The following is a 27,880-nucleotide window of genomic DNA, read 5'->3' as shown; positions in this document are numbered from 1 at the left end:
AGACTTACTGCTTCTGACTGACAAAATAAACACAAGAAGCTTTTCGATTGAGATAAGACTCGTGCTGGATGGCATGGGTGAATATGTCCACACAGCAAGATGAGAAAAACAAGTTAAATATTACAACATGCACCTGTCACAGCACCAAACACACTGACAGGTGAGGAGAATAACACTGATTATCTTGTTACAGTGGCACTGCCAAAGGGTGGGATACATGAGGGAACGGGGGAACAGTCAGTTCTTGGTGTTGATTTACTGACAGAAAGAAAATAGATCTGGGACTTTAGAAAGTCACAGATTGTGATGGTTGAATGACCGAGACAGAGCATCTCGACAACAGCAAGGACCAGTGATGAAGTACCCACCAAAAGTGGTCCAAGGATAATCAGGGAGCCAGCAATACAATCAGCCTGATGCTCACTGATATGTGGAAGGAGTGAACTCTGAACCGAAGCATATTCAAGTGCAGACACTTTTTATTTGTTTTTATTTGTTTTTATTTGATACCATTCACACAAAAGTTGGAGAAAGGGTTAGGATATGGAACCTCGTCTTTCTCAAGGCCTCGAAAGTAACGTAACAGTTTGGGCAATTCTTTTCCATTTCTTCATCAAATAAACATGCAAACAGTCAAGAGTGTGGCTTTCTGTCCAAGTGAAACAGGGATGAGAGCCAAATAACTTAATCTGAAATATAAAAAAATCTTGATGTCTCTACAGGAGAGAACAGCAGTGGTGGCTGATCACAGGATCCTCTCAACCTATCAAGATATCAAAGTCTACCACAGAGAGAAGACTGAAAATATGGAGGTTTCAGTGAAGTTGGACGGGTTTCTCTCAGAAGGTCATCATGTTAGCTTCGTGTCAATCAGCTCTGTTATGACGCTAGACTGCTAACAGGGAGACGGACAGACAAACATAGCTTGAGAGATATAATTTTAAAATTTTGTGTGATGGCAGATACCAATAACCATTGGAGCTGATTTAATTTTAGTGAAAATCAGGTCAAAGTCACAACAAATGTCAAAATCAGTAAAAACTTTATATTAGCCACAATTTTTTATACATCATCTTCAAGCTTCCCAACAACACACCAGGTCTTTGGGGACATAAGTACCTAGGTTCGCTAAGCTGACCTTCACCTTCATTATTAGTGCCCAAAGTTCACCTTGGAAAAAAAAATGTCGAGAAACCACATAGGGTAATACATCATATGAACAGGCACGAAGAGAGCTGTCCGACATACTTTTCATTTTTTCAACTCAACATCACAGTGACACCATCAGTGTTGGTCAAGTTACTTGAAAAAAGTAATCAGTAACTAATTACTGATTACTTCCCCAAAAAAGTAATCCCGTTACTTTACTGATTACTTATTTTCAAAAGTAATTAATTACTTAGTTACTTAGTTACTTTGTAAAAACACAATTTACAACCTGAATAGGTGATAAAGCGATAGATCTTTCAGCCCAATTCTACATTTTCTGCATAATCCATCATACAAAATGTAATCAAATGGAAATGTCTCTTTTTAAAACTTGTTTTATTAGTTTTAATCTTTTAACTTTATGCATCAAGCAAAAATTAAATCATATGCAACATTCTCTGACTGGAAGAAATTTGTTTAACATTTAAACCTATTTTCTGCACATTCCAGCACATAAAATAAAATATTTTTTTGTGTTTACACTCACTCTTTCAAATAGATGCAAGTAAAACACAGCAGAAAATAAATAAAGTCAAAGGCTAGTTGCTCTATTTTCACCTGTAAAGCAGGACTGGGGTAGGCGGAGGTTTACCCCCTGGTGCAGGTGTGCCGCAGCGGTCAGTTGAAGATTCCGCGAGTTTCTCTGTCAATTTCCCATTGCAGTCGTAGCGCACTCGGTGCTTGCTTGGAAGTTTAGGGGTTTTTTTCGCTGTAAAAAGAAGTTTTCTTCCCACGCACAACGGACGCTAATGTTTTTGTCACTTTTTATGGAATCAAACTCAAAATAAGGTCAGTACTTCTACGCTTTAAACACTGCACGCTCATACTCTCTCCCATACTTGATATATTATCCATTGTTGATCTGCAGACAGCTGTTGTCACGAACGTCGCACTCGCTTACGTCACTATCATGAGACATTCTCGCAAAAAACTCACGGTTTTAGTAACGCAGTAAGGCAGCGTTCCTACGGGAAAGTAACGGTAATCTAATTACCGTTACAAGTAACGCGTTACTGCCCATCTCTGGACACCATAACAGGCTAACATCATCATAAAAACAAAGTGCTAGTACAAGTTTGTATAAGAGTTAGTACGGCCCTTACCCTTTAGGGGAAGGGCTGTACTAACTCTCTGAATGTTCTTAAAGTGCTGGACTGTTTCATTGGATCCCTTTAAAAACTAAATTTCATGTATAAAATTTCACTTTATAATTTTAGATAAGTCCCTATAAAGTAATGGTCCAATAATTCATTCATTACTTTTTTATGCTGATGTACATTAGAATGATAAAATACCAAGGCCCGCCTTAACTCACACCAAACCTTTCAGGAACAATGGATTAGACCAATAATGACCCAAAATAATCAGCAAAGTCGATCCAGAAATCTTTGAAGGTTGAGATACGAATATTCTGTCATTAATCTGATTTTATCATCATTTCTACCCACAGACAAACAAAGACTAAAAACGGCTATGATAAATCCTGACAACCCATCACAAATGACTGAAGAGTCAGACTGACCTGCATGCAAAAGACTCTCCACAGCATATTACAAATTAGCATTTTAACAATGATTATGACAATTTGTCCAGCTACATGTTAGTCCTCGATAAGAGGAAATTGGGTATAAAAATGTCTGTAAGCACTCGAGTTTTTAAATCTAAAATTAAAGCTGAGAATGCGAATCACACCTAGGTTCTTTAATTTCAGATAAATTATGGTGGGAAAGCGGATCCAAAATTATTCGCTGTTGAAATATTTCCCATGCTTTACTGAATGAGCACTTCATAAATATGTGTTGTTTAATATTATTCAAACTGTTAAGCTTAAACAGGCTTTTAGTTGTTCACTTTATATAACCTATAATTTCCACACATTTGGTTTATGTATTTGCAAAACGAAGAAGAATTCCGGGCAAGACAAGGAATAATTTGAGTTTAAAATCCTGAAAGATATAACATTTAAGTCCTTTTCTCTTTTTTAAAGCAACTGCATGAGTTAATAACAAGCATTACTTTGTGTTCAATTGTGTTTGCAATTAAACAGAAGTTCCTGACAGAAACAGAGCGACTGCTTGTGTATAAAACATCTCACGATAAACTGGATCAAGACTGATGTTGTTTATTAAATGATTTCAACAGTTTTAATAGGCAGGGAGGTTGTAATAATGCACGATAATGTTCTCCCTCATCTCTGTCAGTTAAAGGGAGACACTGAAATCTACTCAACGCTCCACGAACTTTGCCAGACAATCTCGTCTGCTCACAGATATGAAATTGTTCTTGAACGGCGTGTTTAATAGATTAGTCTGGTGTCAGAAAGCTTTACAGTGGTGTCCCGGCTGCAGATTTTTCCTCCTCGATCATGTCAGGAGCCGTTTCCAGTATTATAATTACCCCTGCCCTTCATCTCTGACCTCCTCTGCCATATACGAACTGTCTTTGACAATCAGTTTGACTGGCAGAGCGATGGCATGTTCGCCCAACGTCAGAAACAGAAAGAGTTCAGTAAACGGCTATCCTCAAAGTCCTTTCCAACGTCCTGACCCAAGAAGTTACAGAGAATGCAAATTTTTAATGGAAGCTGAGAGAAGGCTATCAGCTACACAATGAAAATGCTTAGTGTGCTGGAGAACCCAGAGCCCCGCGGTCAAAGATAGAGCAGTGAACGACCACACTTTGCTTCAGATATAAGCGCTCTTAATTATTTAATAAAACGGTTCATAAGGTGCTCCTCTGCAAACTACTTAATAACAAATACGTAGAATAAGTGGGACTTCTGAGTCTTTATAAACCTTAAAATAAGTCGACGTTTGGATGGCATAAAACATTTGACACAGCAGGGTTCAGTGTGTTTTCCATTTTAACAAGTCAAAATGCTTCACATGCTCAACAACGAAAGCCATTACATCTGGTTTCTGCAGCCAGGTCCACACTCCTCCTGCCAGGAAAATCAAGCTAAAGGGGTTTTTGTATGCTTGCATTTGATATGACGGAGCAGCTGTGTTTATCAGTGATGAGCTAATGATGAGCCGTATTCCAGTCCGATCGTGCTACAGGTTAATCAGGAGTGACAGGAAACGTGTAAACAGACAGCATCTGCCTCTCCAACCACCAACCACGAGGTCGAAGAGCTCAGACTTCATGAAAATGTCGTGCTGAAAGGTTTCATTACCCTATTTTCTGTTAACACTGACAGACTGCGAACTCTTAACTTGGAAAGCGCAACATTTTACTCATCAGACCAAAGCAAACACTGGAAACAAGAGGAGAGCAGAAAACTACAAAAAAGTAACATGACCATGGGTTAAATTAAAGCAAAAACCTCAACCTGTGCCACTCTCAGTCAAAACAAAGGATGTGCATGACTTTTAAATATTTAAACAGTTATAACATATAACTAGTATATCAGTCATGGATGGGCCTCCCAGAGCCCGGACCTCAGCATTAATGAAGCACTGCGAGATCATCCTGACAGAGAACAGAACAAAACCTAGATACATCCAAAGAAGAGCTTTGATTGTCCTTCAAGAAACCTGGAGGATGATTCCTGTAGATCCTCATAGAGCTGACAGGGAGCTGCTCAGAGTTTTACTGAATCTCTAAACCCATTTCCCATTTTCCCAAATAAATTTAAAGGGATGGCTCAAGACTTTTGCACAGCACTAATTATTCCAGGAATCATCTGCTGCTGCTGCTTTTTAATGCTTTAATGAGTTAAACACTGTCTAAAATGTTTTTACAGTATTACTGTTAGCAGTGTGCAGTATCTGGGATGTTTCGGTGCCAACAGCTCTGAATTAGCATGCAAAGGCTTTGTCCCAAAGCTGCCGTTTTGTTCTGTAGTTCATCCACCACACGAGAGCGCATCGATAACAGAAGAGGCAGAAAAAACAGTTTCTCCAGGTTCGGCAGCATCAGTGCACCAGAGTGCACCACAGCCTGGAGCTGTTGCATTTTAAGAACGGGCCCAGCTGAGCTCAGTGAACTACATCACCTACAGAAGAACGATCACATTTTAAAAGCTATTTCTCTGCCTGTGTGCAACCACGTCTGACTCAGAGGAGAAACTTTACACCTTTGTGCTGAGCGTTGCTTCATTGTGCAAAAGAAAATATCAAAAACCCAGACTGAAAGAGGAGCGAGCACATCAGAAACAGTGATTGCACATGCATCACTGATTGATCAAATGGAACCTTCAAAGAGGATTTTTACTCTGGGTTGGAGTCACACTGGGGAAAACGGTTGGAGGTGAAGTTACTGGAACCGTGTGAAATAAAGTTTGAATCTCACCACCTGTGGAATGGGCGCTTCGAAGATGGGGACCACATCGTTTTCAAAGCAACTTTTGCTCCATGAAGATGGTGATAAAACATAAAAATAACAGAATCAGTCAGCTATCAGTTTTTTTGACTGAATGGGGTCAAGCTGGCAACTGCATGCAATCTGGTTCTGCTAGTACGGTCATTAAATGTGATAAATCAGCGAAAAATCACAAATCTGTTGTTGTCTGCATTAGGAAAAATTCGCAGCCAGAACCTCACAGATCTGAAAGAGAAAATTCTCCATAAATGGGGTCGCGATCTACCTCACTGGGTTTAGCAGGTAGCTATTTACTGTGTCATCCACCAATCTTTCTCCAGCTTTCCTGTTTTCTCCAGACTGTTCTATTTTAATAAAGACTAAAAACACTGAAAACATATAATCTTAGCATAACTTCTTGATGCATGCTCAATCATCCAGGTAAGTAAATCTCCAAAAGTTGATTCTGTTCATCTGGACGTAGCGTTTTGTGGGAGAAACATTTCGTCACTCATCCAAGTGACTTCTTCAGTCTCAGCTGACTGCAGGTTTCCCCAATCTTGTAAACAGTACATTTGCATAATGACTGAAACCAGCCCACTGAAGGAACAATGGGCTGGGAGGTCAGTTCCTTAATGTTAATTATGCAAATTCTCATGACCATTGATCAACAACCACTGACCAAAACCCACTGATCAAAGCCCACTGATCAATGGCCATGAGTACCATTCACAGAGAGTTGGGGAATGGCTGCAATCACAGCATTGTAAGATGGCGAAAGATGGACCCTTAGGCCCCCTCCTCGATTCAGAGATGGTCTTTCCCTTTTCATGTAAATGGCCTCCTTGACTCCGCGCTCAAACCAGCGTTCCTCCTTGTCCAAGATGTGTACATCCTCATCCTTGAAAGAGTGTCCACTGGCCTGTAGGTGTAAATAGACTGCAGAGTCCTGGCCTGACGAGGTAGCTCTTCTGTGTTGTGCCATCCGCTTCACCAAAGGTTGTTTGGTTTCCCCGATGTATAAATCCTGGCAATCCTCCTGGCACTTAACAGCGTACACTATGTTACTCTGTTTGTGTCGGGGGACCCGATCCTTGGGGTGGACCAATTTTGGCACAGCGTGTTTTGGGGTTAAAAAGCCACAGAGACCCGGTGTGGTAGCCAGGTTAGCCTTCCTAGACTGTGAGATTTCCATCAGTAATGGGGGACACAAACAGAGTAACATAGTGTACGCTGTTAATTGCCAGGAGGATTGCCAGGATTTATACATCGGGGAAACCAAACAGCCTTTGCCTCGGCACAACACAGAAGAACTACCTCGTCAGGCCAGGACTCTGCAGTCTATTTACACCTACAGGCCAGTGGACACTCTCTCAAGGATGAGGATGTACACATCTTGGACAGGGAGGAACGCTGGTTTGAGCGCGGAGTCAAGGAGGCCATTTACGTGAAATGGAAAGACCATCTCTGAATCGAGGAGGGGGCCTAAGGGTACATCTTTCGCCATCTTACAATGCTGTGATTGCAGCTATTCCCCAACTCTCTGTGAATGGTACTCATGGCCATTGATCAGTGGGCATTGATCAGTGGTTGTTGATCAATGGTCATGAGAATTTGCATAATTAACATTAAGGAACTGACCTCCCAGCCCATTGTTCCTTCAGTGGGCTGGTTTCAGTCATTATGCAAATGTACTGTTTATAAGATTGGGGAAACCTGCAGTCAGCTGAGACTGAAGAAGTCACTTGGATGAGTGACGAAACGTTTCTGCCACAAAACGCTACGTCCAGATGAACAGAATCAACTTTTGGAAATCTTAGCATAAAAAAATAACGAAATTTGTACTTTTTTTGAAAAACTTGCTAAATCTTCCCCTTCAGTGCCAAACAGCTTTTTTCTGCTGTTTACTCTTGTTTGGTTGGGCTTATTGGATTGGAGGACTGAAGGTTGAAGAAGCGACACAAAATGGCAATTTAGCAATTTACTGATTTAGCAAACAGGGGGATCAGTAGCATGTGGAAGAACCACACACAGCCACAACAGCCTGGCACCTCCTCCTCATGCTGGTCACCAGCTTGGCCATGCTGCTGTGAGTGACGGCAAATTAACAGGAGCTCACCAGCCTTGCTTTTATACAGGAATACGGCCACTTCAGTCCCCCGATGCAAAGAGATGAGCTGTGCTCGTCGGTGCAGGCTGACTCTGAGTAGCTGCAGTTTCTTGGCAAACTCTCTACGTTTCTACATCAGACGGCAGTTATTTGCAAACCTTTGCCAATGTCTCAGAGTGATTGCACTCAGTCCAAGTCAGACAGTGATTGTTTGGAGACCGTTTGCCAGGCAAAGGTGTTAAATGTTCAACCTTCGGATGGCCTGTTGGTCGCTGCAACTACTTTCAGTGCAACCACTGATTTTTGATGTTACGTTTTTTTGTGTAGTGGCTATACAGGTTTACATTCATAGATTGTAAAGAATCACTAACAGCAATGATAAATAAAAATTAAAATATTGAGCCTCTTTAGGTTAAATTTGTTTTAATTCAAGTGTAGCTTAAACAGATCAAATGTGCCCATTACATACATTACATACTTTTAAAATGATCGAGCGCTGCTGCTGGTGTCGTAGTTAAACCCCGTTCTTCTGGCTGATGTCGCTCAGTTTCAATTCACTCTGCATTATTGTGATTATCAGTCCTGTAAGGCTGCACGGCAGCACGTCTCTGCGGGGACATTTAAGTTCTCGTTAAACTGAAATGATTTCACACCCTTTTCACCATGATCATCCTTTAAACCGACAACCACTAAAAAACTCACAGGGAAACTCCAGTTTCTTCGGCGTAATTCCCGACAAGCAGCGAGAAGAAATTGCCTGCAGCCATCTTGGTTGGATAAGCAATTTTTTCCCTGAGCGTTCATAAGGGATAACTTCATTTTTCTCCGCTCAAGCTCACTTTCATCTCCATTTCCCAGCAGCCAGGACCTGCCATGACGGTGTCATGTGTTAAAAGCAGCGTTCCCCATTATGGACTCGGTTGGCTTTGAAAGAAGGTTCAAAGTAATGATGTCGATGCAGCTGCACAAGGTTACTGTAATGGAAACACATTCAGTACCAGCTCAAGCTCACACATGATGCTTTCAAAATAAAATGTGCTTCCAGCACGAAGAAATCATCTGAGTTAACTCTACATATATTTATATATGACTGTATGCTAAAGCCTGGACTGTACTCAGCGCCCTGGCATGAACCTCAGTGAAGGAAAATCCTGGACACTGTATTAACAGTATTAATGCTCAGAGAATCTTGTTAGCAAACAAAACACAAGCTTCTGAGATGTGAAGTTGTAGGCATGCAAATAAAGAGCGCAGAATAAAATTGTAAATGTAAATCATTTACAATCTCGGGACTTCTCTGGATCTTCAGACATGCTGGTTAGATGTGCTGTAATGCTCTCTCTCTCTCTACATCTGTTTGATGTATTAACAGTTTTTATTATTTTCATATTATTGTCCCTTCATTTGCATTTCTTTTAAATGGCTCCAGGAAGCTTAGAGCAAAGATATGGCCGCCATTCCAACCAGGCCGTACTCATTCGGTCTGTTTTGTGAACTTTAACCTCTCAGAGGCTGACTGAGGCCGGTAGAGTCTCAGATGGAGCTCTTGGGTCTTTGCTGTTTTGCACAGTTTGACCTCAGGGTGAATCTGCTGGGATGTCCAATCCAATGTGGCACCTGAATGCTGCAGATCAGCAAACTGCTGTAAGCACATACAGCAGCCGTTTTACAGTATGTGCTCACAGTTACTGATTATAAATCAAGTGCATTTGACTGGCAGCACTTCGGTGTTACTTACACTTTAATTCATAGTTTCTCATCCAAACCAAGTTGAGGATTTCCAGTAATGAAAATACACCTGACCTGTGACCCCCACTAATCCCACACACATGCTTTCAGTCTTCTATTATTAATCTATAAACATCTGCAAATAACTGACCAACTGCAGGTTTCAGTCACCCCTGCAGGCTGCAGGCACCTCTATTACCTCGATTACAAGGTCTTAAATAATCAGGCCCCATTTTATCTTAATGACCTTGTAGTACCATATCACCCTATTAGAGCACTTCGCTCCCACACTGCAGGCTTACTTGTTGTTCCTAGAGTATTTAAAAGTAGAATGGGAGGGAGAGCCTTCAGTTTTCAGGCCCCTCTTCTGTGGAACCAGTTTCCAGTTTGGATTCGGGAGACAGACACTATCTCTACTTTCAAGATTAGGCTTAAAACTTTCCTTTTTGGTAAAGCATATTGTTAGGGATGGACCGGGTGACCCTGAATCCTCCCTTAGTTATGCTGCAATAGGTGTAGACTGCTGGGGGATTCCCATGATGCATTGAGTTTTTCCTTTCCAGTCACCTTTCTCACTCACTATGTGTTAATAGACCTCTCTGCATCGAATCATACCTGTTATTAATTTCTGTCTCTCTTCCACAGCATGTCTTTATCCTGTCTTCCTTCTCTCACCCCAACCGGTCGCAGCAGATGGTCGCCCCTCCCTGAGCCTGGTTCTGCCGGAGGTTTCTTCCTGTTAAAAGGGAGTTTTTCCTTCCCACTGTTGCCAAAGTGCTTGCTCATAGGGGGTCATATGATTGTTGGGTTTTTCTCTGTATCTATTATTGTACGATCTACTGTGCAATATAAAGCGCCTTGAGGCGACTGTTGTTGTGAATTGGCGCTATATAAATAAAATTGAATTGAATATTAGAAAGAAGAAGGACAGCTGCTGTTGGCCTGCAGCAAAGTTTACAAGAAATATGAGGAATTAAGAGACTGGAGAAATAAAACTTCATCTGCATACAGAGAGCTTTAGCTTTTCCCTTATTTTGCTGTATAACACAAACCGGTAGTGGATGGATGTTTCTCTTCTCTTCTCTTCTCTTCACCTTGGTTGGAGGAAATATTATCTTTTTACAAGTGAAGGTTTTGATGTCGACTGCAGTGCATCCAGGTTCAATGTGTCATAAACTGGACATTGGGCCACCGGTTAGGCAAACTGCGTACCCTTACGGCAGAGCAACATCGAACAAACCCTGTATAGAGTTCATGGGGAAAAAAGAAAAAGCTCCCGTTTGTTTTCATGAGGATGAAAACAAAGACAGCAACATGTGCACAACTACATATGCGTTGCTACAGCCACTCGCAGCCTCTCTGAGAGCCTCAGAGTTGCTCCTCTGTTTTATATCTTTGTAACTGAGTCTTTTCTTCCTTTTTTCTGTTTTTTTTTTTTTTTTTTACAGAGGAATCGATCAAAAGAAAAACTGGAGAGACTGAAAACAGTTGTGCTGTTTGCAGAGCCGGCTTTTAAATCCACCCCAGCGACGCGTCTCTTTCAGCTCTAATCACACTCTGTGGTTTTTGGTGGTTCACTGGACTAATGATCAGTTTTTACATTTGCTTCCGAGCTCTCCGCTGCTGCTGGAGACTACATTCAGCTGAATCAACACATATTTTCACACAAACACCAAAAATATTAAATATAATAATAGCCAGCCTCTTGGAAAGCTGGCTTTTGGGTGATGTTAGTGTAAAACTAAATGACCCGAAGGGAGGTGCAACCCAGAAAAGTAAATGTGCAGAAGAAAAAAAGTCTGCACTGCTTTTATTTTAAAGACAGAAAATGACACAAAAAAGAAGAAGATGTATGAATGAAACCCTAAACATGAGCCTTTTTGAGCCCACACAAAATACCCAAACAGAAAAGCTCACAAGAGAAAAACTGCAGTGCAAAAACACATCAATGAGACGTGATTACAGTAAGTACATTTTGGGGGCTGTAGTCTTTTCTCCGCGTTGGTGTCCAAACTTTCTCAAAATCTTCACGTACTTTCTTCATGTTGTCATCAAAGCAGTGTGAAGTTTCCTACCTGTGAGGCTGACTTTTGTTTAGGACATCAGTGGTGCCCCTGAACGTCTCCAAACAGAGAAACTGTGTATTTTTCTGTGACTTCACAGACTTCACCATCATTCATTCATCTGTGCTTCTCTGCCTGCCAATTATTCTGCAGACCTCTGCTGCATGAAACAAAGAAACTCCCCACGATACACTCTCACAGCACTGGGCTGAAGCTAAACTACCCATGATTACCGCTGCTGAAAACAGGAAACGACTGGCTCCAGTCATAACTGACTGGCATACTGAAACCCAGCAATGACTCAACACACAACAGTTCAACTGGTCTCCAAACTGGGAGCGTTTGTTGTACCACACAGGCTGTCCTGAGGCGGAAACTAAACAGAAAAAGATGAGGACACGTCCATTTTCAGGCAACAAGTTAATGAAAACAAACACACCCAAAAACTAAATCCAGGAAGTTGGGAAAAGTTTGGTGAGACAGCAAAAAACTGTAAAAATCTCTTTGAATCTGCAGATCACTGCAGACTAAACAAAAAGAAATACTTTGACTGCTTCAGAAGGAGGACGGTTACACTGAAATCCTGTGTTTTTGTTTATAATTAAACTAAAACTGTAAAATTGAGCAAACCCACTCCAGCCCACACTGAGAAGCTTAAACCTATAACTGTACAGCTCTAACCTCGGGTAAAGGTTTCTAGTACTCACCCCATCGGGCCAATCACTGTGGAGCAGCATCCCGCTCAGCTCCCTCAGTGGCTCTTCCACACGTCTCACGAGCTCAGCCGACGGCAGCTGTTGGGAGCAGTAGAGGTCCATCGCTTGGGCAGCGATCTGGCAGGCCTTCAGGAGCAGGTTGTGTGATCCCAGCGTGGAAGAATCCCTGCAGGCTGCCGCCACAGAGTCAAGGAGCTGGCACACAGTGTCGGCGAGTACTGACCCCACGTCTCCATCACACCCGAACCACAGAGCCTCCACTGCTCTGCTGTTCCCATCCACTCGATGCAGGGCACACAGCGACTGCATGAACTGCACATGAGGATGCAGCGCAGCTTCATCACGGTGACTGCAGGGAACCAGCGGTGGAAGGGAAGCGGCGGCAGGCTCTGCTTCATGCAGGAAGAGCTCGGGAGTCTCTGAGTCACAGTCTGGCCGAGGTTCTTTGCTGAACTCCACTCTTCCCGGACCAAACAGATCCTGGGAAGGGTCATCCATCCTGCTGCTGTCTGCAAAAAGAATTAAACAGAAGAATGAATCGAGCGCACAGCATTTTAGTTCCTTGCTGCCTCGAGGGTTTTGTGTGTGTGTGTGTTTGCGTTAATTTGGTATTTTAACATCTGAATTGTGAGGTTGTCTTGTGATAATGGCCGAAATGCCCGACGAATCCAAGGTCCACTACTGATGATGTGTCCCAAAGTTTAATATGATAATCTAGATCAGATCTCTAATCCCTAAACCTAACCAAGGAAGGTAAAAAAAATGGCAGACTAGCTTGGGTAAAAGACCAAAACACCCTGTGAAGTTGAGGCACACAACAATCTGTCTTGCTGGTAAAGTTTCTGGGCTGCCTGTCCTCATAACAGCCATCCCTCAAGACTTTCTCCATTTGAACCAATGCATTATCAGGGATTGTATCATCTAGGCCTTTTACTGAATCAGTCACACACTGAACACTAAAGTCAAACATCAGCCCCTTCGATCCCTCCGGTAACCCAATCCCAGCTGACATCACGGATAAAGCAGCTAAAAACATGGATGGATGAACACATCGTTTAAAAACATGAACTATAACAGAGATTAGGAGTGTAGACGAATTAAAGCACAATCTCACATCTATGTAAAAGAACACAGCTGATGCATGGATACCATATAGTATCTGTGATGTCACTAATAATTAAGTAAAAAGACATATCACTGCAGTCAAACCCTTGCAAAAACTGTCTCGATGACTTCTACTGAAAACATGATGAGAAAGCTGTTCAGAGGCTTTAAGTTAAAAGGCGAATGAAGGTCAGGAGACCCTCGTCAATAAAGGAGTTTTGGGGCAAGAGGCCATCGCGGTCTGTGTGCGGGGCAATACTGGCAGCATATGTATGGCTTGGTTTCATATAAATAGTAATAATCATGTAATGATGCCATAAAGAAGATAATCACAGTCACTTATTTCCAATATGATCCCCGTTGTCAGGACAACCTGTGACTGAGCCACCTTCAGCCGAATTTTACTGTCGACCTTGGAAGTTACAACCGTGCCGACGTCTCATAAACTGGAGTTTATGTTTCAGCCTGTGATCCAGCTCTGAAACAGCTCTGTGCTCTTCTTAACACTCAAAAACATAGAGACGGAGAGCTCACACCTCTAAACACCTCATTTTTTTAAAGAGGGAAACTGTTTTAAATACTTTTAGAACATTATCGTTGCTGGTGTGGCATTTATAGTACCTACTGAAGAAACATTAGGGGCCAGACTGATAGTCTAATTTTGTATAAATATGTATGTACTTAAAGTGTACGTTTAAGAGTTTCTCAGAGGTAAAACTTCATTTTTGACCTTGAGTTGAACCCTGATGCTTTGTTGTTTTAAAGGTCTCTAAAAACAGATCAGTGGGCTTCTGATCTCAGAATTACAGCCGTCTTACCTCGTAACCCTGACAGCAGATGGACCTCGGTAGCCCTAAATGTCTCCCTACAGCCCTTGAGGTTTAGATTTAGGAGGACGAACGTTTTCCTTGAAACAAAAGGTGTCATAAAGGTGGCTCTATTTACAGCTCTGTGTGTGTTTTTATATGCAACAGTCTGTTAAATGAAAAGAGATGGAGCCTCTACTGGGAACCAGGATTCATTCAGGTATGGGAAATGAATGATATCATCATTTAAACCTGTCATGGCACCTGGCGAGAACCAGCAGGCAGCTACAGGTCTCCCAAATAAAAGAGGAATAATGGGCAGTAAGTGTGGAAAGAAGGAGAGGACATATAAATGTGCCATATAGAGTTTTAGAAGTGGACTCTGCAAATAAGCAGTGTTTCTACAGGATTTAATTCAAATTTAAAACCCATTATTAATTATACTAATAAACCACTCTGACTTCATGAGCTGATGCTGACTCTGGAGGAAGGCCTACCTGCCCCCTGCGTGCTGCTCTTTGAGGCGCACGTCGCTGTGGCGATCAGCGCTTCCTGCCGCAGCCTCAGCACCTCCCGCTGCAGCTCCTCTGCTTTCTTCTTCCAGCCTTCATCCTGACTCCTCAGCCTGCAGCCCAGAGCCTCAGCGTACTGCCTGCTGCTCATACCCGGGGGGCGGTTTCTTATTAAAGCCACCGCCACCGCCACTTTAGCCTGCATGGAAAACCACTCGGCTCGACTCAGTCCTAAAAGACAAGGACGGATATTTCAGGAAGTCCACATCCCAAAAACTGATGGGCTGACTAACTGCATGAATGTAGAATAATCAGAAATTAAATCAAATTCAATTAAAAACCACATTGTGTGTGTGTGTGTGTGTGTGTGTGTTTATTTATGCTGCCATTTCAGCCAGATTTATATTTATACATCAAACTGTAGTATGTTAAGAGCAGTGACAGAAACATCAGCAGAAACATACGGTCACACGTTAAGGAGAAGTCAATACCATATATCATATTTACTATTTTTATTTATTATGTGTTTTATTAGGTTAGGTATATTTAATGTGTTTTTTTTTATAATAACTATATCTTTAGTTATAATTCTATTTTCTTTCAGTTTCTTCTTTCAGTGTAAGTTTTACTTTTGTTCTCCTTCCCTTTAATTAATTTTACTTATATTATTTTCATTTTTTTGCTCGTTGGATTTTTTTCCTTTTACCTTTAATGCATTTTGGGGGGGTTTATCTTTACTTCTTATATTTTATTAAAATTATTTACTGACTGAACTTAATATTAAAGCCAAATTAATAAATATTACACATTTTTCCTGTTTTATTTTTGCTGTTAAGTGTTGATCGCTAGTTTTACTGTTCTTGAAAGTCTAGCTTTTACATTTGTAGGTGTTAATTTATGTAGTTGTTGTAGTTTAAGTTAACTAAACTAAGTTGCCTAATCGGCTGAGTGTCTCCTGTCACATTTTAACTGAGTGCTTATCCAATGAGCCACAGTATAATAGACAGTACACAGTACAATACATAATATATAACACATTTATTCACTGACGCAATTAAATTATGTCCTTCATGCTGCAAGTGATGGTGCTGATCGTTTTATCCAATTTTATCCAAATATCTCATGCATCCATTTTCGGACAGGCAGTAAAACATTCAGCGAAGCTAAGAGAGCGCTAGAGAGAAATAAACCCATGACTTTATTTTACAGCTCACACAGTCTGAATCCAGCCGTTTTTATTTTCTATATTTTCATATATCCTTAGCTGAGAAACTTTGCTTCAGGTGAAGTTAAAACTACAAACTACAAAAAGCTAAAGGGACCTAGCTAGCTCCACAGCTAACAGCCCAGCAAATGTTACCCATTTTTCTCTGCACTCTTCAACAAACTGATATACAAACTACACAAATAACTATTTACCTGTTAAGCCGCCATCCTCTTTCTCCATTAGCCGCTGCTTGTCCTCCTCACCTTCCGAATAAACTTAACTGAAAGTCCTTCAGTTTCAGAGCCAACTTAGCTTTAGCAGCTAGACAGATGTTACACAAAATCTGTTACAGGGAGGATTCAGCTTCTCAGAGGCAGCTATTATAAAAAAGGATATAAGATTATAAGTTATAAGATTTAAATTACTGCATTAAAAATGTTATTTTTAATTTAAATTGTATGGGGTTTTTTTAATCTGGTAATTTAAAATATCTATAGCTGTTTTAAAGTGGAAAGTAGAAGCAAACATTTTAAAATAAAAGCATAACCTACTGTAGAGGATAATTAGTTTGTTTGGCTAAATGTTGCATATCAGGTTTTATTCTTTCTTTTCAAGACCAGATGTTTAAGGTGTGATGCATCTTTTCCTTACTTAATTTCATAAAGTACTGGTCATTAAAGCAAAACTTAAAAGTAGTTAAAAGAATAAAACAAATAAATAACCATACTAATTTAATGTGATTTTTAAAAATATATGTTAATATTGATTGTTTGGTCTGCTGAAGATCACGCCCATATATAAGATGTAAAAAATAAAAATATTATAAAAGAAAATTCAAATACATTAGACACATACAATAATTTGCTTTGATTATTTATTATTTAGGTAGCACACAGATAAAACGGGTTGAACTGAAGAGTTCTGTTTTACTTTTTTCCTCATCTCTTCCTCTGGCTTCACCTGTCTTGACCAGTTTTAAGGACTTCTATTCACCTTGTTTTTTATACCTTCACATGCAGTAGCAGTTAACACACAGTAAAGCTTACACTGTAAATCTAGGAGTGTTGGAAATATATTTTTTAAATAAAAAAAATAAAGAGAAAAAATATAAAAGACTAAAGGGTAACTGGAGACATAGACACAGTCCTAGTTTAAAATGTTCCCATTTTTAAAATATTTTTATTGGACCTTTGAATCCACAGTGTCATGTATACACACATATATTAATATTTATTTAACTTGCAAAGCTGCCACAGTGGTAAAAACTCAAATACACATGTTGGATCTGCATGATATTAAGGATCAGTTACAACCTGGCTTCCTGTGTTCACCATCAAAATCTGCAAACAGTGTTTTCAGCAGGAAAAAAGCAGCTTGTAGTTTTGGTTCAGCTAAGAATTGTCTAATTCACTGGAAAATTACCAACATTTCCATGCAGTGATGGCTAACCTTTTGAAAGTTTGCTGAATGGCATGGTGAAGTGTCTTCAACAGCATATCAGTCAGTTTGAACAAGCATGGCAAAAACTCTCCCCTAAAATCTGCAGAAACACAGGTCTCAGGTGCAGTCACAGAGTTTTTATTGGTGTGGAGATCATTTCAGACTCCAGCCAGAATTATTTTGACCTTAATGCTAAATGAAAAAAAAACATTTTATTCACCTACATTCTCCATTTTCTGTCGCTTATCCTGGTTCAAGCAGTCTAAACAGACATGTCCTCCCATGCCACCACCTCCAGCTCTTCGAGAAGGAGCCCGAGGAGCCAGCTGAGCAACATGTTTATGGCGTGCTCCCGATGGGACACGCCCAAATGCCACATCCTGCAGACATCCTAATCAGATGCCCAAACCACCTCGACTGGAGGCAGAATGACCACAAACAGATGTAAAATAATCACAAAGTGAACCCGGCAGATTCACAGTCATGATAACTGACAAATGACCACAAAGAAGAAAAATATTGATGCAAAACAGCTACAAAATGAAGTACAAGTCCCACAAAGAGACACACAACAACAACAAGCCCTGTATCTGCCTTCTCTCCTGGACCCAACTGAAGAAAGTGAAATTAGTTTCTTGTCCTTAGAAACATTTTATTGTCGTAGCAGTTTTAGTCGTGTTTGTTTCTCCTGCTCTACGTCCCACAATCGCCTCCACTCTGGATGGAGATGGATGTTTGTTGCTGCTGAAATGAGCCAGCCAGCTCTTCTTCATTGTGGAGAAGCAGCAGCTCGTTACAGAGGCCCTTTTGGTTCACTGAATGCCTCAGTCCCCCGCTGAGACCGAGGCCTTTCCAGAAGAATTCATTTCTGAGTGTCTGCAATGTGCAGGTGTACGGGTGAAGGTCGGCAGGAGTTTGGGTGGAGGAAGGGGAGCATTGCATTGAGACTCAGCTGGCTGAGCTGCACAGTATGGACGCAGCGTGGACAGAAAGAGAGATGAAGTGTGCTGAATGATTTATGCTGAAAATCTCGCTCTGATTGTTCTTGCTGGAAGCTCAGAGCTTAAAAATTGAACATCGTTTGCTGAAGGGAAAGAAGTGTCCACAGGATTCTTCAACTAAACTAAGGCAAAGTTTTACTGATGTTTTTCTAAAGTGGTTTGACGTTATTTAATAACACTGGCTGCTTGACATGTCGACCCTGTTTCCTGTCCGAGCGTTTGCTGAAGATCCTTTGTCCCTTGTTTGCCACCAAAAAACTTTGAACTCATCGTTCTCGACCTTTACAGCTTTTTATTAGCAGTATTCACATGCAACACATCTTGAATATGTTTTTAAAAACTTACCACGAACACTACAGCCTAAATCCACATTTAAACCTGAAAACATTGTATGAATACGAACATTTATTAAACTGTAAAATAGCCTGTAATTTAAGCTAGAAGACAGTTACTTGGCTCCCAGGCAGACACAGGGAGAACATGCAACCTCCACACAGAAGACCAGGGCCAGATGGTGGATTCGAACCCAAGCAACAGTGCTAACCACCTACCAGGAAGATATGTAAAATAATGATAGAGACACTCAAAATGACCACATATTGACATAAATTATCCACAAATACAATTAGAATAAATACACACAGATGTAAAAACAACAACAACAAAATAAAACACAAAAAAATTAAATAAGCAAGACCATATAAAATCACCATTACACTCAAGATTATAACAAAACTACATAAAGTCGCCATAGATACTCTGAACCACTTTGCGCCACTCTGAGACATGATATTTCTAATTTTAGAGATATTGCACAAATGGAAGAAAGAAGTCTTACATATTTGTTTAATATGTGCATTGAAGGACATGTCCTGGTCAAAAATGACTCCAAGGTTCCTCACAGTGTTACTGGAGGCCAAGGTAATGCCATCCAGAGTTAGAATCTGGTTAGATACCATCTTTCTAACATTTTCGGGGCTGAGTACAATAACCTCAGTTTTATCTGAATTTAGAAACAGAATATTACAGGTAATCCAGGTCTTTATGTCTTTAAGACATTCCTGCAGTTTAACTAATTGGTGTGTGTTATCTGGCTTCATAGATAGATAAAGTTCAGTGTCATTTGCATAGCAGTAAAAATGTATCCTATACCTTCTGATGATACTGCCTAAGGGAAGCATGTATAATGCAAACAGAAATCGTCCTAGCACTGAACCCTGTGGAACTCCATAATTAACCCGAAGAGGACCCTCAATTTACATGAACAAATTGGATAGATTTGATTAGATAGATATGATTCTAACCACTGCAGCTCAGGAGTTAAAAATAAGTTAATTATATTTAAGACTGAAGCATTAATTAATGGTAGGACTTCTTTGAGCAGTCTTGTAGGAATGGGGTCTAAAAGAAATGTTCATGGTTTGAAGAAAGTAATTCCTGAAGTTAACTCAGAAAGATCAATTGAAGGAAAAGAGGCTAAATAAATAACAATGCTACTGAAAGTAGTTATGTAGTTGCTATGTCTCTGTGATGGTTACAAGTAATTTTCTTCTGTAATGGTTAAAATTTTATTTGTAAAGAATTTCATGAAGTCATTACTAGTTAATGTTAATAGAATGCTTGACTCAACAGAGCTCTGGCTTTTAGTCAGTCTGGCTACAGTTCTGAAGAGAATCCTAGGCTTGTTCTTATTTCCTTCAACCAGTGATGAATAGTAAGATGTTCTAGCTTTACGGAGGCCTTTTTTTAAATAGAGCAATAAACTGACTTTCCATGCTAAATGATGATCTGCTGGCTAAATGAAGAACAGGAAATGATACTCTACCGCAGAGCAAACTAAGTGAGTGTAAAACACCAAACACAAACACCACAAAATTGGCCTGAAATAGCCAGAAAGACACCCAGAATAATCACAAACAGATGTAAAATAACAATAAATTTACTTAAAATGTTCACAAATTAAGAGAAAATGACCACATATTTACATAAAATAGTCAAAAAGGCACTCAGAATAACTGCACACAGATTTAAAGCCACCATAAATATAATTAAAATGAGCAAAAACTGTTGTAAAAAATCCACAGAGACACTCAAACTATTCATACATTAGATAAAATGACCACATTTTGACATAAAATAATTAGAAACACACCTTAAAGATCATAAAAATACTCAAATTTACCAAAAACAGATGTTAAATATTCATAGAGATACTCCAAATTCCCAGAACATGTGTAAACTGGTTATAAAAAACACTCAGAATTACCACAAATTGACATAAAATGACCATGAAGATGAAAATGACTTGTGAAAATGTTTGTTTGTTTGTTTTTTAAACCACTGAGTTATGTTGAATTAGCTGCACTCATGCATGGGGTTTATATCGTTGATTCTCTGTGGTGAGTATCAGTGCGGCCTGGAAACTGTGTGTTACTCAGACACAGTTGTTATCTGAAGTAAACTGAAGACCTGCCAAGCAAACATTTGCCACGCTGGTTTAGGCTTCTGTGATGAATGAAGCCAGAGAGTCTCTGTATTTTCAGCGTGATCGGACCTGAAGGCTGCAGAGCATCGAAACCGTGTGACCTCCGTGACCACAATCCATCACGGCAATGATGCCGAGCAACTGCTGCTGCCGCCTCCAGCCGTCCTGTGTTCAAACTGACATGAAAGGAGAACAGACGAGGAGAGTAACAGCAGACGTCTGCGCTGGCAGCATTTACAGTATGTTTCTTAACAAGGTCACACCGGGAAACGAAACAAACAAACATTTGTGTGGAGACATCCAAGAAGACTTCAGATATAACTGTAGCAGCAAGAAATGCATCAAAATGTCATTAAAGGTGCAGTCAGTCATTTTTTAAAGTTATTTCACAGAAAAAAAAATACTGGACTCGAAGGAGATCTTTATAAAATGTCATCCTTTTCTTCCTCAACTCAAGCCTCTCCTGAACTGAAGTCAGGGCTCTAACACACAAACATGTATAAACATGCTCATTTAGTCCCGATACTGTTGCAATTACCTATTGTAAGCAGACACATGATACGGCTAAACAACAACATCATATTATAATTTAACATTCGCCAGCAAATGTTAGGCTTATATGTCCTAAGTCACACTTTCCTTTTAACAGTTTGATTACATTTTCACATCACAGGACAGTTTATTCACTAAGCAACAAGTCCAACAATGTAACAGCCACTCAAAGCACAGTTTAACTAACACCAGCTAACAGCAACTAACAGAAGCTAAAAAAGCTAAGAGCAGCTAGCAGAGCCTAACAGCACCTAACAAAAGCTAAGAGCAGCTAACAGAGACTAACTGCAATCTACTGACATTTAGAGATGAGATTTGACAAACACTGTAACTTTAAAGCTTTATATTATTGCAGCCTACACTCATTTAGATTAAGATCACCTGAGTTTCCTGGCTGTGGATCCAAAATGTGATCTCTGGATCTCTGGATCCTCTTGGATTGCTGGAAGTGAAGCTCTGAACTGAAGAATTATTATGATGATGATGCAGGAACAACAGCAGCAGGGGATCTCAAATACACCAAATCCTAAACTAAAGAAAACCCATCTATGAATACAACACGAAAAGAAGTCTCTAATCAGACAGCCTCTTCAGTGTGGATATATGTATCCATACTGAGATATATTTTCTACAACTCAGACTACAACTAAGTCTGAGTTGTAGAAAATTCAGCTACTCTGCATTTCTTTATGTCTTGATGCATGCTCAATCATTTTTTTAAAGTGACCCAACAGTTCTTCAACTTTGTGGTCTTTCAAAGTTTTCTTTGGACAATGGCTGCTTTTTCGCTCATTTACAAGTAACATACAGATAAACTCAGATAAGGATTCCCCCATTTAAAAACATCAGGAAAGTATTTGATTGGGTAGTAACTGAATCCTCAGTACAGACTTTGTATTATTGCAGGGTGTTAAGTTTATAGCACCTTGAGGCGACTGTTGTTGAACTGAATAGAACCTCCCAAAACTATAAATATGTGATGTTTTAAATGGATTCTCCTGTCTTCATTGCACGCAGACTCTTTGGTTGAGATGTAAAAGAACAGAACATTTTCGGGGGGAAATATTTGCAAGAGTCCTTTAACCATCTGAGATTAAAAAAAAGAAGGGGAGAGAGAGAGAGAGAGAGAGAGAGAGAGTTAGGCGTGCGGTGCGTTGGCAGTATAAAACCTGGAGTCAGACTTGAGCAGCTCTGAACTTGTGAGGAGAGCTGAACGCGGATGAAACTCCCGCTTTCGTGTTTTATACTGAAAAAAAAAAGAAGAGTCCAATATGAGAGAAAATGACCGGAGAATGATGGAGAGGCCGCCCTCTGAGCCTTCTAATTCTCAGCTGCTGGATATTTAAGTTGATCAGAGAGTTTTTATGTTAAACATGCCGCGGGTGACGCGAACAGGATGAAGAGGAGGAGGCAGAAATGTGTCGGATAAGTGCTGGAGATGGAGACGAGAAACGCGCGCGGTGGATGAATATCTGAGGAGCGGTCTCCTTTGCGCTCAATGCCAGCGGGGTCTGACCGGGGAAGGTGGAGGGATGGAGAATGCCAATCAGCTTAAACCGACGCCTACCATCTACGGAGAGCTGCTGAACATCTCGACCAACGACACCCATGCCAATTTCACGGCGAAAGCGGAGCCCAAGGACAGTAGCGTGGCTCTCCAGGCGGGTCTGGCCGTCACCTTAGCGCTCATAACTTTGGCGACGACGCTTTCAAACGCGTTCGTCATCGCCACCATTTACCAGTCCCGCAAACTGCACACGCCAGCAAACTTTCTGATCGCGTCGCTGGCGGTCACGGACCTACTGGTGTCCATCCTGGTGATGCCCATCAGCGCGCTGTACACGGTGAGCCAGACGTGGACGCTGGGGCAGGTGGTCTGCGACATCTGGCTGTCCTCGGACATCACATGCTGCACCGCGTCCATCCTGCACCTGTGCGTAATCGCGCTGGACCGCTACTGGGCCATCACCGACGCGGTGGAGTACTCCAAGAAGCGCACGCCGGCGCGCGCAGCCGGGATGATCGCCACCGCCTGGGTGATCGCCATCTCCATCTCCCTGCCGCCGTTCTTCTGGCGCCAGGTGAAGGCGGAGGAGGTGACGAGCTGCAACGTGAACACCGACCACATTTTTTACACCATCTACTCCACTTTCGGCGCGTTCTACATCCCCACGCTGCTGCTCATCGCCCTGTACGGGAGGATATACGTGGAAGCCCGGAAGCGCATCCTGAAGCAGGCGCACAAGCCGGGGAAGAGACTCACCTCTGCGCACCTGATCACCAACTCCCCCGGCTCGGTGGCGTCCACCACGTCCCTTAACTACGGGACCAACGACTCCTCCTCCTGTGACACTACCTCGTCCGCGAACGTGAGCCAAGTCAAAGTCACTGTGTCCGACGCGCTGCTGGAGAAGAAGCGCATCTCGGCCGCCAGGGAGAAGAAGGCGACCAAAACTTTGGGAATAATCCTCGGAGCCTACATCATCTGCTGGCTGCCGTTTTTCATTTACACTCTTTTAGTGCCTCTGTGCGATTCCTGCTTCCACCCGGAGCTATTTGACATTTTCACCTGGCTCGGTTACCTCAACTCCTTAATCAACCCCATCATTTACACCATGTCCAACGAGGACTTCAAGCAGGCTTTCCACAAACTAATACGGTTCAGATGCTTCAGGGCGTGAAGAACGATGCCAGCCATGATTATACCCCTCCCACACACACACACCACCACCTCCTTCAAGCTCACAACTCATCTGTAAAATACCAGGATTGAGTCAAACCCAGCATCGACCCCCACCCCTCCACCCCACCCCCCTACCCCCCTTCTCCTGAAGGTGCCATCACCCAAAGCCAGATTTCTTTATGGTACAGTGGCTCCAGCAGGAGTACCACCTATACCACCTATCAGGCACTGTACCACTGCCTGATAGGTGGTGCAGGTGGTGGACATGGACCCGCCTCCAGGCCTGTGCTGCTATTGAGGATGTTGGTGCAGATGAGAGGTGTCAGCGAGTGTAAGGTGTGTGACTCGTTTGCAGGTGATTGAGTTGCTATTAAGACTCGGAGAAAGCTCCCCCTTCCCCACCCAGGGGGCCATCCCCCGCCTGTATGTGCTGCACTTGGCTGCAGCATACAGACTCACTTTGCCATAAGAGTTTGACAGCCAGCGTCAGTTGGCTCGTAAGCACAAACAGCTTAAGACTAAGCTACCATGAGCCCGAAGGGCAAAAAATAAGATTTGTGTTTCATTTTCCTGTCAATAAGGGGAAATACCGGTGCCTACAACATGTTTAGTTCAGTTCTTCAGCTGTGCCTGGCCCTAACGGGGACAAAGGCATGATTTTAGTTTGTGGGAAAAGATCCAAATGTGGTTTATTTTTGTGGCCAGTGTGTGTATTTCTGTTTCTTTTTCTTGCTGTGGCTGATGTTCACCTTTAACCATGGCTCAGAACTGAGTGTAATTGTATGAATCTGTATGCATCAGTGTGATTTTTACATTAATTTGTCAAAAAAAAGAGGCTGGATTTTGCTTGGTCATACTGTAAAATAGTGCTAATCTCAGAGAGAGGGAGGAGCCGGTACTGTAAGACCCAACCTGTCTACCAGATCTCTCTAAAGATGCATTCCTAAGTGTTGATGTTCGCTTTGATGTGCCGTCTCATATCAGACTCAAACAATTCAGATCTGACTCTAAAGGCTGCTGATGCAGACTCCCATCTCTTGGCATTTGTGTCTTCCACACCTCAAAAGTTGTGCAAATTTATTTATTTTTAAAAAGCTGGAAAATGTCACGATATTCTGATCAAAATCACATGTTAAATGTCAGGCTGTAGCTGCTGCTGCTGATCCCTTAAAAGAACATTTCAAGGGAAAAAAATCTTTAAAAAATAAATCTGTTTGCTTGCAGCTTCTAAAAAGATGTAAAAAATCATTTTATGGATGGAAAAAAAAGCCACACATGTGCAGGACCATAGCAGAGGCAGTGAGGTCATGGGCTTGGTTTTGTTAGGGCTGCTCGACTTTGACTGTGTGGTGTACTAATTATTCACCCAATGTGTGAGAGAACCCCTATTTTAAGGCCGGGAAGAGATACAAACCGTGCCTGATGGTCTCAGGCCTGGATCAAGCAGGAAGGGCATCCAAATCAAGCATGTAGTGACTCATTAGCAAACAAGGGAACAGCTGAAAGGATGGTTCAAATCCTCTGGAATTACAGTGGGTTTTTCACCCTTTAACTTCAAATTCAGCTGAATAAATGAAATAACTACAGTCCAGGGTGACAGCAACTTTGGCTTTTTTGCAGGGTAAGAGTAAAAATTTATTGTGAATCTGAATTATTTTATCTTCATTATATACGTTTCGTAACAGGAAGCTGAACTTGTCCAAGAACTTAAGATCCAACTTAACTGCACAGTCTTAGGTGTCATTTCTTGGAGTTCTGGTTGTACAGTTATACCCAGTTTACATACTAGTTATTTTTTAAAGCTTATTTTGCTCAGTTTGGGCCAACAACATATGACATTCAAGTGATTCACAGTATTTTACCATATTGTAGACAAATTATTTATTATAAATTAGCAAATAGAATTTAAAAATGAAATATATAAAATGTAAAACTTAAAAAAAAGAATGGATTATTATTTACTAAGTTGCATTTGACTCTTAATTTGACTTCAGTGTTTGTAAAATTTCCAGCAATGCCCTGAACATGTCATACTTTGATATATATAATCCCAGAAAGCAGGTTGGAACCACGTCCAGGTAATTTATGGAAAATGCTAAATGGTTATTGGATTTCTGCCATAGCGTTAAAGAAAAAGACGAGTCATCCAAATATTTACACTCATACAATGCTGTCAGATAGTTTTCCCCTCCTATCAGGTCAGGAGCAGCTACAGCATCACTAAAGAGCCTGAAATAACACGTAGAAATAAATAAACAGTTTGGAGAGCAAGGTGAGTTTCTAATATCGTACTAGCCTTGTAAAAATTCACAAATTTCTAAATTTTCACTTAAAATGAAAAATTTCCTCACAAATGTACGGCTTTATAATCTACAATTCTGCCACTTCTGTCTTTGAAAATAAGATTTTCTCTTTTTTAAATTTTTGTCTTACCCTGAATGGTCCCTATGCGCCCCTGTAGCTACAGAGATCTAGCAGATCTTTAGACTTTGATGTGAAGTCAGGAGGTGATAATATTAGCTTAGCTTGGCATGAATATTGAAATCAAAGGAGAAACAGCTAGCATCACATCTCTGTTACTCAAATCTAAGGGGAAGCCCAGATTCAAAGTTATGTGTTGTTATATAAAAATAATTATTATATTTCTGTTTGTGTACAAAGTAAAGCAAAGAGTATGCAAGCTTTAGAGGTGAAAGGTCGTGAGCTAGCTGTCTCTCCTTGGTTTATGCTTTTGCGCTAAGCTAAGCTAAGATAGACTAAGCAGGTGCTTAGCCTATCTTAGCCCAGCTGACATACAAAAGTAAGAATGGTATTGATATGTCTCAGATAGAAAGCTATATATTATATATATTAAACATTTCCATCAAAATTAAAAGGCTGAATTTGCTACTCAGCATAAAGGAGACCTATTCTGCTACTGCCTAACCCCATATTTTTATTTTGAGACTCCACGGGAGAAGTTTTGGATAAATCTTGGTTCAAAATAATCCTTATTAAGCTCATACTGGCCCTTAAATATCCTGTTCCCACCTACCAAAAAAAGGCAGATTAGCTTTCAGAAGCCAGCTGAGGGATTAAAATTGTTGCTTTTGGCCGACAGAGATTATTTTTACTCACTTTTTACTGCATTATTTGGAACTTGGGCACATCTAACAACTACATTCTGAAGATAAGGAAGAGCAGGATCAGTCTCCTTTAACGAGGGAAAATTCACTGAGCTGTTCCTGATGAATATTGAAATTAATGAGTTTGATTCCCCAATAGAAACAGTGAAAGTGTCTATCCACTTTAAAAAATAGAAAATCCTGGCGCAGTTTCTCTCGAAGGGATCCCGCCTCTTCTTGTAACTGAACGGCGGCCACTCTGGGATTCGATCTGGACGTACGATAGCCATTGTGCTCAAATCCAGCTCTGTGACGAGTCGCCTCTTTGTGTACAGTATCGATCAGCTCAGTGTGAAATTCATCTGGTGGCTCCGTCAGTCCAATGGAAGTTGCATTTCATCCAGGTTAGCTTTTTGCTGTACAACGCTTTTGCGCACATTGGCGATGCACTGTAACTGCTCTCTGCTCTGCAGGATGAAATCCAGCCCGTATGGAGCACAAAAAGCACTGCTGCTGTTGTGAAAACTAAAAAAATGAATAAAAAAGGTCTATGGCATCATGAGGTTATGACCGTTTGCTCACTTGTGTTCATTTATTCCGATTTGAATGATTATGAGGCTTAAAAAGAGGCGTCAAAGAGAGCACTGGCATTTCTTCTATCTGCCAGAATCTGCTGGCGTTTCAGTTTGCTCTGAGAGGATAAAACATTTGACAGATGTGAGCTGATAGAGGTGCTGTATGACGACATTAACAGTTCGTAACTTAATTAATCAGCAGGGGAAAAAAGTGGAAGCTGTGAGGAAAATGTCTGCTGTGACTGCCTAATGAAATGCACGCCCCGCTTCTTTTTTGCCTTTT

The 27,880-nt window shown here is 41.1% G+C and overlaps 2 protein-coding genes across 10 annotated transcripts in view; one reads left to right on the top strand and one right to left on the bottom strand.

Moving 5' to 3' along the window:
- Positions 1–16,223, bottom strand: part of mei4 (meiosis-specific, MEI4 homolog (S. cerevisiae)) — a 70,052-nt gene extending 53,829 nt beyond the window's left edge. For 3 of the 9 annotated variants that reach the window (XR_266242.4, XR_266241.4, XM_025899261.1), the window contains exons 1-3: positions 15,970–16,223; positions 14,536–14,781; positions 12,120–12,637 (exon numbers count right to left, since the gene is read on the bottom strand). Coding sequence is in view for 7 of the 9 variants with exons in the window: in XM_025899261.1 (XP_025755046.1) it covers positions 12,120–12,637; positions 14,536–14,781; positions 15,970–15,997 (792 nt within the window). In the remaining 2 variants the exon portion in view is untranslated. The remainder of the gene's footprint in view (positions 1–12,119; positions 12,638–14,535; positions 14,782–15,969) is intronic. The other 6 variants (XM_005452435.4, XM_005452439.4, XM_005452438.4 and 3 more) reach the window with 3 other exon arrangements.
- Positions 16,224–19,237: 3,014 nt separating this feature from the next.
- Positions 19,238–27,589, top strand: LOC100709703 (5-hydroxytryptamine receptor 1B). The gene has a single exon (XM_005452434.4). It carries the CDS (start codon positions 22,768–22,770, stop codon positions 23,914–23,916), a length of 1,149 nt encoding a protein of 382 aa, XP_005452491.1. The 5' UTR covers positions 19,238–22,767; the 3' UTR covers positions 23,917–27,589.
- Positions 27,590–27,880: the final 291 nt, after the last annotated feature.

The sequence above is a fragment of the Oreochromis niloticus genome, linkage group LG15, assembly GCF_001858045.2.
Source record: "Oreochromis niloticus isolate F11D_XX linkage group LG15, O_niloticus_UMD_NMBU, whole genome shotgun sequence".
In the NCBI taxonomy this organism is placed as follows: domain Eukaryota; kingdom Metazoa; phylum Chordata; class Actinopteri; order Cichliformes; family Cichlidae; genus Oreochromis; species Oreochromis niloticus.
Note: the sequence above shows the minus strand (reverse complement) of the source record. Positions and strands in the feature narration are given on the sequence as shown.